The sequence below is a fragment of the Mustela putorius genome, unplaced genomic scaffold, assembly GCF_011764305.1.
Source record: "Mustela putorius furo isolate JIRA1106 unplaced genomic scaffold, ASM1176430v1.1 tig00000421_pilon_pilon_pilon, whole genome shotgun sequence".
In the NCBI taxonomy this organism is placed as follows: Eukaryota; Metazoa; Chordata; class Mammalia; order Carnivora; family Mustelidae; genus Mustela; species Mustela putorius.
This window is the reverse complement of record NW_025421375.1, coordinates 3634412-3647915: the sequence shown is the minus strand read 5'-3', so window position 1 is coordinate 3647915 and position 13504 is coordinate 3634412. Positions and strand designations below refer to the sequence as shown.

At 36.6% G+C, this 13504-nt stretch overlaps 1 protein-coding gene across 1 annotated transcript in view; it reads right to left on the bottom strand.

The window, feature by feature from the left end:
- CCDC171 (coiled-coil domain containing 171) overlaps positions 1-13504 on the bottom strand; it is a 299006-nt gene that overhangs the window by 252409 nt on the left and 33093 nt on the right. The window contains 2 exon segments of the mRNA XM_013063104.2: positions 8950-9081; positions 11090-11280. Of these exon segments, the coding sequence (XP_012918558.2) occupies positions 8950-9081; positions 11090-11280 (323 nt within the window).

The window sequence follows — 13504 nt, the reverse complement described above, 5'->3', positions numbered from 1 at the left end:
CACAATCTTATTCCGGGACAGACAAGCACATACGGATCCAAAATGGTTTCAAGTACTGCCAGCCATTCAAAAGGTATCATCAGTAGATCTGAGAATGTCCCAAGCACCAAATACAATTCTCTATAAAAGACTCTAATTTGGACAGCAGTGGACAGTACCGTCCACAGTCAAAGGATGAAGAACAAAACCTCATGTAATTCCTTCTCTCCATACCCCCTCACTCGTGAGATTACCACTATGTAGCTGACTATCCATGAACTCTTGTAAATTACTGTTTATTCATTTAAAAATATACATAGTACTTTGTGTGGATGATAGAAAGTTAGAGATGATGTGGCAGTCAAGAGGGCATATAATTTATTTTAATTTTTAAAAAAGATTTTAATTATTTGCAGATAGAGGGAGAGAGCACAAGCAGGGGGAGCAGCAGAGGGAGAAGTAGGCTCTGTAACCTTGTCAATTTAGCATCAAGATTTATCAGTTTGATATGTTATCAAAATTTTTCCATTCTAGGGGCACCTGGGTGGCTCAGTGGGTTAAGCCACTGCTTTCAGCTCAGGTCCTGGGATGGAGCCCCACATCGGCCTCTCTGCTCAGCAGGGAGCCTGCTTCCCTCTCTCTCTCTCTCTGCCTCTCTGCCTACTTGTGATTTCTCTCTCTGTCAAATAAACAAATAAATAAAAAATTTTTAAAAATAAAATAAGTTTTCCATTCTAAGGGACACCTGGGTGGCACAGTTGGCTGTGCATCTAACTCTTGGTTTCAGCTGGGGTTGTGGTCTTGGGTTCCTGGGATCAGCCCCATGTTGGGCTCCAGGCTTGGTGCAGGGTCTGGTTGGGATTTTCCCTCCCTCTCCCTCTGTCCCTTCCACTCATGCGCACTCTCTGTCAAATAAAAAAATAAAATATTAAAAAAAAAAAAAAAAGAGAGAGAGAGAATAAACCTTCAAAATATCTTCAGAGAACAGAAGCAATTTCAGAATGGCAAAGTAAGGACTGCCAAAAATTCTTCCCTCCATAAAAGTAGCAAGAACACTGGCAAAGAAAAAAAAAAAAAAAAAGAAGCCGAAATCATTTTTATGACTGGAAATTAACCATAGGCTTGCAATAATCTTATCAATAAGCACTTATTCAAGAAAATCAGCTGAATCTCTGTAAGAATGGTGAGCTTTGTAGCATTTTAGCTTGCTCCAAATCCATGCCCCTTTCCACCAGCTCCTAATAGCCTTGAAAATCAGTATTCTCAATACAATAGCCAAGATATGACAACCTAAGTGTCCATTAACAGATGAATGGATAAACAAAATATTACACACCCACACACACATATACATAGAGGAATATTATTAGGCCATAAAAAGGAAGGAAATCCTGCCATCTGTGACAACACTGATGCATCCTGAGGGCATTAAGCTAAGCAAAATAAATCAGAGAGGAAAAGGTAAAAACTGTGTAATCTCACTGACACGTGGAATCGAAAGGAACCAAACTCACAGAAACAGAGATCAGACTGGTGACTGCCAGAGCTGGAGGGCGGGGAATGGGAGAAATAAGTGAAGGTAGTCAAAAGCTATAAGATAGTAAGTTCTGGGATGTTAAGTACAAGCTGGCGACTTTAGTTAACAATAAATACTGTATTGTATATTTGGAAGTTGCTAAGGGAAAAAAATCTTTAAAGTTTTCATCTCAAGGAAAAAACATGTGTAACTATGTGACAAGAAAGAGCCTACTATAAGGAAAGTATAGTCCAAGAACAAGCAAGAGCACGGGAAAGTTAATAACCCAAAAGAAGAAATGAAAATTCAGTAGAAAAGTTACAACATGAAATTGAAGAAATCTCTCAGGAAACAGAACAAAAATATAAAAGGATGGAAAACAGAAGAAATTAAGGATGTCAACTTTATGCCAAACTGACCTTAAAATCCAACCCAATTCCAATCAAAATTTCACCAAGTTTGGGTGGAATACTACAAACTAAACCCAAACTTATATGGAAGATTAAAAGGTTAAGAATAACTCTCCTCTCCCATTAAAAAACAAATATTAAAAAGATGGGGGGACTGGGAAGTGTGCCTAGATGGCTCAGTCGTTAGGCAGCTGCCTTCAGCTGGGGTCATGATCCCAGGGTCCTGGGATTGAGCCGCATCAGGCTGCCTGCTCAGCAGGAGGTCTACTTCTCCCTCTCCCACTCTCCCTGCTTGTGTTCTCTCTGTCACTGTGTCTCTGTCAAATAAATAAGTAAAATCTGTTAAAAGAAAAAAAAAAGAATATGGAGAGGGGAACTTGTCTTGGCAGATACCAAGACTACCTCTGATTCATAAATAGACAAGTGAAACAGAACACAGCACTCAGAAACCAAACCCTAGATGGAAAGGAACTTGACAGATGAGAGAACAACACTATAAATCAGTGAGTGGTGACAAAACAGACAGTTGAATAACTGATATGGGGCATTTGGTTATTCTTTGGAAAAAATTAAATAAAATTAGACCTTCCCATACTATGTATAGAAAAAATGCATACTCTCTTTATGACTTTAGGTTACTGAAGACATAAAAACACTATTAATAAAGAAAAAGACCAATAAATTCAACTATACTAACATTTAGAACTGTGCATCAAATACAACATAATTGTCTCCACATTTATCCTGGGGATATAATGAGGCAAGGTTTAGCAACCAAATAGATTAAAAACTCCTATAAATCAATAAAAATATACAAACAATCCAAAAGGAAAAAGAGAAAACTTATAAACTGGCAGTTCACAAAAGAAGAAACATGAATGACCAATAACTATAACATGCTCAATGTCAGGGAAAGAAATTTAAGCAAGAATGAGAAACAATTTCACACACTTCCTATTGCAAAGGAAACTAGACCTGAAAAATACCAAATATTCAAGAGACTGTAGGGAAGAGGAACTCTTCTTTTGAATTGGCACAACCACATGGGAGAACAACTTGGCATATATTTTTCCTCCAAGTAATTGCATATACACAAACTATATACCCACATAAACAAAAATATTTGATATTTGTGAAAGCATGGTATGTGATAATTAAAAGCTGGGAAGAATTTAAATCTCAATCCATGCAGTAATGGAAATTAATTGTCAGATATGCATAGGATAAAATGCTACATATCAAGTTAAATTGAATGAAACAAAGCCAGTTTATTAATTTGGATAATTCTCAAAAACACAAGTGAGAACAACAAGCTGGACAAAGATTCATACCTTGCAATAATCTATGTATATTTTTAAAACACAAAAAATAACAAAATAATTGGATACACTGTCAACGTATACAGACAGAATACTAAACACTAACTTCAGAATACTGGTATCTTTTGTGAATAGGGTGATGGTGGGATAATGAAGTAATTCAGAATAGTCAGTCTTAATAATGTAACAATTTATTGCTTGTCTGTTTTTAATTCTGAAACAGATACAACAAACATGATCTTGATGGTAAATATTAGTATTTAGTGATATGGTATGTTATGCTGGGTACTGGTTATATTAACCCCTGCTATTTTTTGTATGTTGAAATATTCGTTTTAAGTTTATGGTTTTATCAACACAATCCAAGACTGGGGTGCTTTATAAATAACATACAAGAAAATTCCAAAAGAGTTATAAAATAGTTCATGCAGTTATATATCAAGAATAACTTCTCTCCTTGAAAATAAAGGTTTAGAAATTTTGTCACAGAATTTATTTTGTAATAAAACAAAAAGCTACCGGGATCCTGACAGTGAAAAAGTTAAATATGATGTGTGTGGGTGTGTAACACAATCATTATTGTAAGGACAATAGAAATTGAAGGAGTTTTTCTTTTATCCACTAGAGGGAGGTGTTGAACTTAAAATATTTTAAAATGAGGCTTTGAACTGACTTTTACCATCACAGGAAACCACATTGCGCTACTAGAAAATAAACTTGCTTTCTGTCCACAGGTTTCAGAAACATAGCCCCCAAACTATAATTTTTTATATGTACTCACATAAACAACATTTCTCAGACTCCAAAATACAGTTTTTAGGTCTGAAGAATTACAAAAGTATGGTTAGAAACCTATCAGAGCTAAAGTAGTCCTCCTCCCTACCTCACAAAATATATCAATTTAGCTAGTTACCACCCCAACCTAATACATGCTTATCTCCTGAAATCCCCCAAGCCAGCACAGTTCTACAAAAAGAAATAGTGTTTGCAGCCACAAAGTGTAAAATGGTACTAACTTTGTGCGGTACCAATAATGATGAATCCATAAGCTTGCACATTAAGCAGTGATACGTTTAGGCATTTACACAGTTCAATCACTTGTCCTACAGCTCAAAGATATGGCCAGGAATGTTAGTGAATCGTTTCTTCCGTTTTGTTTGGGGTTTTTGTTGTTGTGGTTTCTCTTTTTTAAAGTAAGCTCGGGGTGCTTGGGTGGTTCAGTTGGTTAAATGTCTACCTTTGGATCAGGTTATGATCCTGGGGTCCAAGGATACAGCCCTGCATCAGGTTTCCTGCTCAGTAGGGAATCGGCTTCTCCCTCTCTCTCTGCACTTCCCCCTGCTAGTGCTTGCTCTCTCTCCCTCTCATGCTCTCTCTCTCTCTCTCAAATAAATAAATAAAATCTTTTTAAGAATTTATAAAGTAAGCTCTATGCCCAACACGGGGCATGAACCCACAACCCCAAGGCCAAGAATCACATGCCCTATGACTGAGCCAGACAGGCACCCCAAATCTCGATTAGAGCAAAAAATTTTTGAAGGAAATAAAATGTCTTTCAATAAGGGATTCCTCAATACATATTGGGAACGTCCATATGGCAGAAAACCATGCAAATCCTACAAGAATAATACAAGGATGTCAAAAGATGAACACCAGACACACCAAGAAATAGGATTCCGTTTATGTAATACAGTGATAAATGTTTATATCCCCTTAGATAAGGAGTGGGATTCGAGGCGGAGTCATAGGACCTTCACTTTTGCAAGTTTCTCTAAATGAGGGCATTTTTTACAGTGAGCAAAATATATAGTCATTTTATGAACTGACTATAAAGCTATTTCCTGATTGGAAACAAGGCAGTATACCCAGCGCCTGAGTCACTGTCTATGCCGCTCGCTTACACAGGGCACAAGTGGGCAGTTTCCTAGGTAACTGCAAAGAAATGCTCCTTGCCGCTCTAGACCATTTCACGCAAACTTCTGAAATACTTCCTTCCCAGTGGAGCTTCCTCCAAGCTGTCCCTAGATCGTAACTGTGTCTATGGGGTCATTCTTCCACACCTTGCCCTCCACTCCCTAACATCTGACCTACTAATGCCTAAGCCTGCCCTGATGCCTTCTTTACTGCGTCCCCACTCTCCCTCCTCTTCAGTGTATGTTATTTTCAGTCTACATTCCTCATGAGTTTTGCCATTAAAGACTCTGCCATCCCTTTATCACTAGACACTTAAACTGAATTTAGTCGATGAAGGAGGAAAGGATCATTTTATTCCCTGGTTGAGTTCTAGAATTTGGGAAACAAATACGAAAAAATATACATCTTCTAAATGCTCTCAATCCTACTGATAAATTATACGTTGAAGGAGCGCCTGGATGACTCAGTTGGTTAAGCATCTGTCTTCAGCTCAGGTCGGGTCAGGTCATGATCCTGGAGTCCTGGAATCAAGCCCCATGTGGGGCTCCCTGCTCAGTGGGGAGACTGCTTCTCCTTCTTCCTCTGCTCCCTGCCCCCCACCAAGCTAATGCTCTCTGCGTCAAATAAATGAATTAAGTCTTAAAAACAAAAGCAAGTAAGCATCCTCAAAATTCCCATTGCTAGAGCAGGAATGAAGAAAAAATAAATAAAAACATAACAGACAGTCATTTTAAGTTAAAAATTTAATAAGCAGAGATAAAAATAAGAATATGTGTTTTAAAATCAATATAAATACTTTGTTTTTAAATTAAATTGGCTTTGATTTGTTTTGAAATTTCAAATAGTGTTAAAGGAAGACATGGAGTTTTTATGTTTATCAGAAGAGGACATGCATTTTTTAAAAAATGAGAAATACTTTTTTAAAATGAGGTAAATGCACTAGAGTTCCCATTAATATTCCAGAGAAGTACACCTCTATTTAGCTTTTCAATTACTAGGAAAGAAAAGAGACATGGCATAAAATTAAGATTTTTTTTTAATAGTGGGACTGAATTCTAAAGCCCAGATGAAAGAAATACTACACCTGCTTTGTCTGTTAAAGATGGGATTTCACTTAGGAGGTTTTTTTTTTTTTTAAACGTATTTTAAAAGCTGAATTCCCTTAGAGAGTTACACAAAGAGAACACTATACTATACTAACATCTAATTATACGATGGAAACCTAAACCCATCAATAGCCAACAGAGAAGAGAATTTCAATCTATCCCTCAACTTATTTAAAATAAGACTTCTAAAAAGTACAAATAGTTTCTTAAACTTGCTTTAAAAAGGAAAAACAGTTTTATTTTGTTAATGTTAAAAGGACAGGAAATTGAGAGACTGAGCTCTGAACATTTCAGTGATACAATACAATAAAATGTATCTTACACTAATATTATACTATTTGTTAACTAATTGGAATTTAAATAAAAACTTTAAAAAATTATCTTACAAAAGGTCAGAGTAATAATAATTAAAGTAATAATAATTAAAGCCTGATACCAGGGTGCCGGGCTGGCTTGGTCGGGGGAGCATAAGACTCAATCCCAGGGTTGTGAGTTCGAGCCCCATGTTGGGTGTAGAGATAACTTTAAAAAAAAATAAAATAAAATCTTAAAAAAAAAAAAAAAGACTGACACTTTATTCCTTTAGTACTTCATAATATAAAGTCACATACATTTCATCTAAGGTTTATAGAATTGCCCAAGAAACTGCATCTAAAATCACTTCACTCCCACATTTAAATATAAAGGTTTCTGAATCATATTTTACAAGTTTAGGGCTTCTGACTATTGGCACTGGAGATTTCTGAGTGTTCAGAAATGAAGAGGTTATTTTCATTTACTTATGTTTACTTGTTTGTTTCAGGTAGACTTTAAAACAATTATCAACAACAGTTCAAGTGTCAGCCATTCTGTGATGATTTCCCCAATCTCCCAGGCACTTAATTTCTCTTTCATGACCCCATAGCATTCTGTTCAAACTTTTATTATATTCCAATTTCTCTCTTTACATGTCTCTCTGTTTTAAGATCTCCAAGGATCTTAATCAATTTTGTATCCTCAGCAAAGCTGTGGATTTGTTGGTATTTTGAATACTTACATATATAACTAATTCAATATTTCCACTGTCGCTCTTAAAGAAATAAGGTGGCTCTTATTCTCTGCATGTTTTGGGCTGCCTTTGTCTTGCAGAGTGGTTTCTAACATAAAACTACTCCAAAATTCATTTTAGATGGATATTCTTCATTCTGTGAAGAATGTGTACCTTGGTGTGCCTATAGTCTACAAAGACTGTATTTCAATTTGTTGTTTTATACAGAGAAAATATCTTATCACCAAATAAGTAATAGAAGAAATTATGGAAATTTATTTTAAATTTTAAGTTAAGTTGGTCAGTGAATTAACAGTTTAAATTTCTCTTCTCTTTCTTTCAAAATAATTTACATGTAATCTCCTGAAAAAAATGCACAATACACCAAAATGAGAATCTGGTGACTGGTAGTCTCTTCCCGCATTAATTACTCAGACTATGATCTGAGTAAATCATAAATCTCCATCTGCTCATCTACAATGGGGGTTGGGTATAATCAGTTATTTTCCAACCAGACTATTTGAAGGCTTGGGGATTCTGTGTGATGGGGAAAAGGAGTAAATAGAACACGATTAAGAATTTGCTCTTCTTGGGATGCCTGGGTGGCTCAGTCGTTAAGCAGCTGGGTTTTGCCCAGGTCATGATCTCTGGGGTCCGGGGATAGAGCTCCTTGCTCAGCAGGGAACCTGCTTCTCTCTCTCCCTCTGCCTGCTGCTCCCCCTACTTATGCTCTCTTTCTCTCTCTCTCTCTTTCTGTCAAATAAATAAATAAATAATCTTTAAAATAAAAAAAGAATTTGTTCTTCTTAAGGGAGAAAAAAACAACAAGACGAAGGCAGAGAGGGAGACAAACCATAAGAGACTCTTAATCATACTAAATAAACTGAAGGTTGCTGGAGGGGAGGGGTGGAGGGATGGGGTAACTGGGTTACTGACATTAAGGAGGGCACATGATGTGATGAGCACTGGGTGTTATATAAGACTGATGAATCACTGATCTCTACCTCTGAAACTAATAATACGTCATACATTAATTCAATTTAAATAAAAAGCTTTTTTTAAATTTGCTCTTCTTAAAAAAAGTTGAAGGGCGCCTGGGTGGCTCAGTGGGTTAAGCCGCTGCCTTCGGCTCAGGTCATGATCTCAGGGTCCTGGGATCGAGTCCCGCATCGGGCTCTCTGCTCAGTGGGGAGCCTGCTTCCTCCTCTCTCTGTCTGCCTCTCTGCCTACTTGTGATCTCTCTCTGTCAAATAAATAAATAAAATCTTAAAAAAAAAAAAAGAGTTGAAAAATCACTATGCTATATTAATTTATAAGCATCCTTTAATATCTAAAAGCCAATCATTCTATTTCTTTATGCTATTTAAAGGTTGTGAACAGTCTCATATTTTAAACTGGAAAAATAAAATACCAAATGTATATATGTCTCAAAAATCACATAATTTATGCAACAGAAGTCACCCAACTCTAATTCAGATAGTCTGCTCATAAGAGTTGCCCATATTGTCATGTAACGCCAAATGAAACATGGCCTTCGACAGATCAAAGATTAGGAATCATTTCTGTGTACTAATGTAGTATTTAATATCATAAGCCAATTATTGCACTAATGTAGTATTTAATATCATAAGCATTTAAAAGACATATTTAAGGAACTAAATTATTATTTTTTAAATACCTGTACTATAAATTGTAACTCTCTTCTTTCTGCTTCCCATTGTTCTGCTTGTAATCTAAACTCCTCCAGTGCTGTCTCCCTGATATGAGACTCCATCTCATTCTTCTCCTGCTGATGTTTTTCCAATGCTTCCTTTATACGAATAAAATCTTGCTTTACTATTTGATCAATGAAAGTCGTCTTTCTTCCTTCATCCCCAATTCAAGTGTACCAAGGGTTCTCCTTACCTATAGCTAAAACTCATTATATTTATGTTAAAATCATTAATAGAACTATAATATATTTTGATCATTGAAATGTAGATTATATGTAATCTATATGTACATCTCTATGTAAAGTAGATAATATGGGAAGTTCTAATTACCTATGAACAAATATGTAATTTACATATAAAACTCACAGAGTACACTGTATTGACCAAAAGTGGTAAGAAAGGTATTTCATGCAACAAATCAGGATAAGGAAACACTAAAATGTTAAACATCTTAAAAATCAAAAAATTTTTAAGGTTTGGGCTATGACTAATTTCTTGTTCTGCAGATAATACTCACAAAAGACTTTTCTTCTTGGGTTTTCCTAGTTGTACTACATTTATAAGATTTAACTTGGTTAAAGCAAGAAGCCCCATTTAAAACTAATTTCCCATTGACACAAGGAGAAAGACTATGTGGTTGATATGAGAAGGAGGGAAAGCCTTCAGTGTCCATATAAACAGTAGCTAGGATCTGCATTATGAACATTACCCTTACAACTTTCACTAATGGAAAGTCTTCACAAAGGCGTTGAGCTTTTCCCCCTTCAGGGAAAACGCCTATTGAACCCTATTGAACCCTATTTCCCCTACTTAGTCCGTGCAGATCAGCTCAAAGCCAGTAGCATAAAATCAAGCAGAGTTCTCTTATCAAGCAGCTCAGCCAGATCACAGGAAGATTTTATAACTTGAGGTGCAGGCTGATTGACTGACTGTAAGGAATGCCACTGCCATTATGCTTCTCTTCCGGTAGCTCTAGACATTTACATGGGGAAGGTGATACACAGCCGCCCAGGAACTTGGAGCACCTGGAGCCACCTAAACTACCCCCATTCAGATGGGGGAAACCCTTGCACTAACACTAAAGGACCTGGGAGCATAACACTAAAGGAAGAGACAAACTGTGTCTGAAATGGAGGAAATCAGAAGATCTGCTGACAATGCCATGGAACATTGTACTGAAACTTTCACATTTAGGAAATGCTTGTGTAAACTTACCTCTAATAAAGATTCGTTTCTCTAGAGTTCTGAAAACCCATATACACCAGCAGTAAATAAAAGCGTTTCTATCATTTTTTTTTTTATTTAAACTGGTGCTTCAGAAAAAATGACAAATATAAGCAATTCAAAATCTATCTTTTAAGGGGTTGGCAACTTCAAGTTAAACCATACTTTTACTTTAGAAAGATAAAGAAAAAAAGAACAAAAAATAGTAAAGTAAATAGCTCAAATAATTTCAGTAAAGGGTCATCAAACATTTTTCATGTCTTATCTATATAGAATGTACTCTACATAGATAATGAAGTCCATATCAGATATATAATTTTTAATATTTATTGTATATTCAGACCAAAATCGAATGCCCACATTTCTAAAATTCCAAATTTTCATACTGCTAAACTTAAAGGACAAGAGGTTCTCATTTTCTGATACTTTCACATAAGTGAGTTCTTCTAGTTTGACCAGAGATATCAACCTCTTTTTCACCAAAGAAAACAGCATACATATTAATATATTGCTAAAGCATATTACAAAAGAGACCCACAAAAATGCCCCTGAAAGGAAAGAAGAGAGGGAGTGAAGGAGGGTGGGTAGGAAGAAATCAGATTTTCTTTGATTTCTGGTAGATATTTTCCTTTCCAGGCATAAGTTCAAATAATGTGTAACACATCTCAATGAATCTAAAAAAATTATTTCATAAAAATAATTTACCTGGTGGATGGCTCAGTCGGTCCTGGGATGGAGCCCCACGTCCAGCTCCACACTCAGCAGGGAGTCCACTTGAGATTCTCTCACCCTCTGCCCCTCCCCCAGCTCATGTGCACGCCCATGTGCTCTCTCTCACTCTCTCTCTGATATAAATAAATCTTTTAAAAAATAATAATTTACCTGTACAGTTTTCTCTAGTCTGCTTTTTTCTTTCATAAGTAAATCATATTCTCGATTGCAACTTTGAATTATATTGTCTCTTTCCTCCAAATCATGTTCAAATCTTCTGCATTCTTCTTTCCACTTCAGCTGGGAAGTCTGGAATGCTTTCTCCATCTCATTTGCCTTTCCTTGAAGTTCTGTGTTCTGAGCTATTAAAAATATTAAAGAATAATAGGTATGCCTATAACCACAAATTAAATCCCTAGGAATTCAAACACCTAGGCGCTGGAGTTGATTCCATTTACAGCGTGATCTCTGAACAAAACATTTAACCACTTCACACCAGTCAACTCAGAAAAACTCACGACAAGCCATTCTCTAATTTCCCAATCTCTTCTTCCCCTCCAGACGTAGGTGATTTTGCATGAAATGGTAGGATATCTTCCCAAACCCATGTTTGGGTGCACCTCTATGACCAACTGCAATTCTACTACATTTCTTCTATTCAAGAAAATAAATCAAATGTTGTGTGTTTTTTTTTAAACTGTGGTCTATAGGACTACTTTTGTAAAATACTTAATAGATTAAAAATTTTGATATTTGGCTATTGGCAAGAAATTAGTTGTGACACAGTTACACATGAGGCTATCACAAAACTGAGGTTGGGAGCCACTGGTCCAGCCCTCAGAACTCCAGCTATTGAGTCCACCGAGATTAGGCTCAACTCACCTCTCATCCTAGTATTACACCGACATTAACTAACACCTCTCAACTCAGTACAGCTGCTGCTCTACCTCAACATCTAGAAAAGAAGCAATGGAACCCTTTATGGGTCTGGCTCCCTCACCTACCACCTGACTAAACCTCTCTGACTCTCTAACCTTTAGTTGGAATAAAATGTCTCCTACTTAAGCTGTTGTGAAGATAAAATGAGGAAATACACACAAACACACTTGTTAAACAAACCAAAATAGAAAAAAATTTTAAAAAGCCACAGTTCGTAGTATTATTTTTAAGTTATATTAAAGTAAATTAAAACCACAATGTGATACCACCTCACACCAGTCAAAAATGGCTAAAATTAACAAGTCAGTAAACAACAGATGTTGGTGAGGATGAGGAGAAAGGGGAACCCTCTTACACTGTTGGTGGGAATGCAAGTTGGTGCAGCAACTCTGGAAAACAGCACGGAGGTTCCTCAAAAAGTTGAAAATAGAGCTACCCTATGACCCAGCAATTGCACTACTGGGTATTTATCCAAAGGACACAAATATAGTGATTCAAAGGGGCACATGCACCTCAATGTCTATAGCAGCAATGTTCACAATAGCCAAACTACGCAAAGAGCTCAGATGTCCATCAACAGATGATGGATAAAGATGATGTGGCATATATATATACATATACGCATGTATATATGTATACATAATAATACATACATATATATATATATATATATATATATATATATATACACACAATGGAATATTGCTCAGCCATCAAAAAGAATGAAATATTGCCATTTGCAACCTAGAGGGTACTATGCTAAGTGAAATAAGTCAGTCAGAGAAAGACAAATATATTATCTCACTCACAGGTGGAATTTAAGAAACAGAACAGAGGAACATGGGGAAGGAAGGAAAAAATAAAAAAGGACAAAATCAGAGAGGGAGACAAACCATAAGACATTCTTAAGTCTAGGAAACAAACTGAGGTTCAGCAGAGGGGAGGTAGCTGGGGGATGGGGTAACTGGATGACAGACACCAAGGAGAGCACTTGCGATGAGCACTGGGTGTTACGTGCAACTGATGCTTCACTAGACTCTTCCTCTGAAACTAAAATAAACAAACAAACAATGTTTGTGTTTCAAACAGATCTAAGTTCAAAAGGTTCAATCGTCAAAGGTATAAGAGGCACAAAAAGTCTCCCCTAGGGGCACCTGGGTGGCTCAGCTGGTTAAGCAACTGCCTTCAGCTCAGGTCAGGATCCTGGGATGGAGTCCCACATCAGGCTCCCTGCTCAGCAGGGAGTCTGTTTCTCCTGATAACCTCTCTCTTATTCTCTCTCTCAAATAAATAAATAAAATCTTTAAAAAAAAAAAAAAAAAGTCTCCCCTAATTCAGCTGCTCTCTCGACATGACATTATTCCATGGTCTAGCATCCCAGATTGTAGGCAAGAAATTTAAAGCCATTTCATTCCTGTTCATTTACATATGGCCCATTTTTCTTTTGTGTCTTTTCTCTTTGAAAAGCTTTAGGAGATCTTCACTTTGTCTCTATTTTTCTGAAACTGCATAATGCTTTGCCCTCAGGTGGGTCTATTTCTTGTCCTGGTGGTGAATATTCAATGGGCCCTTTCAATCTGGCAACTCGTAACCTTCAGTTCTGAGAAGACCTCCTACGTAATTTCATAGAGGATTTATCCCTCCCTG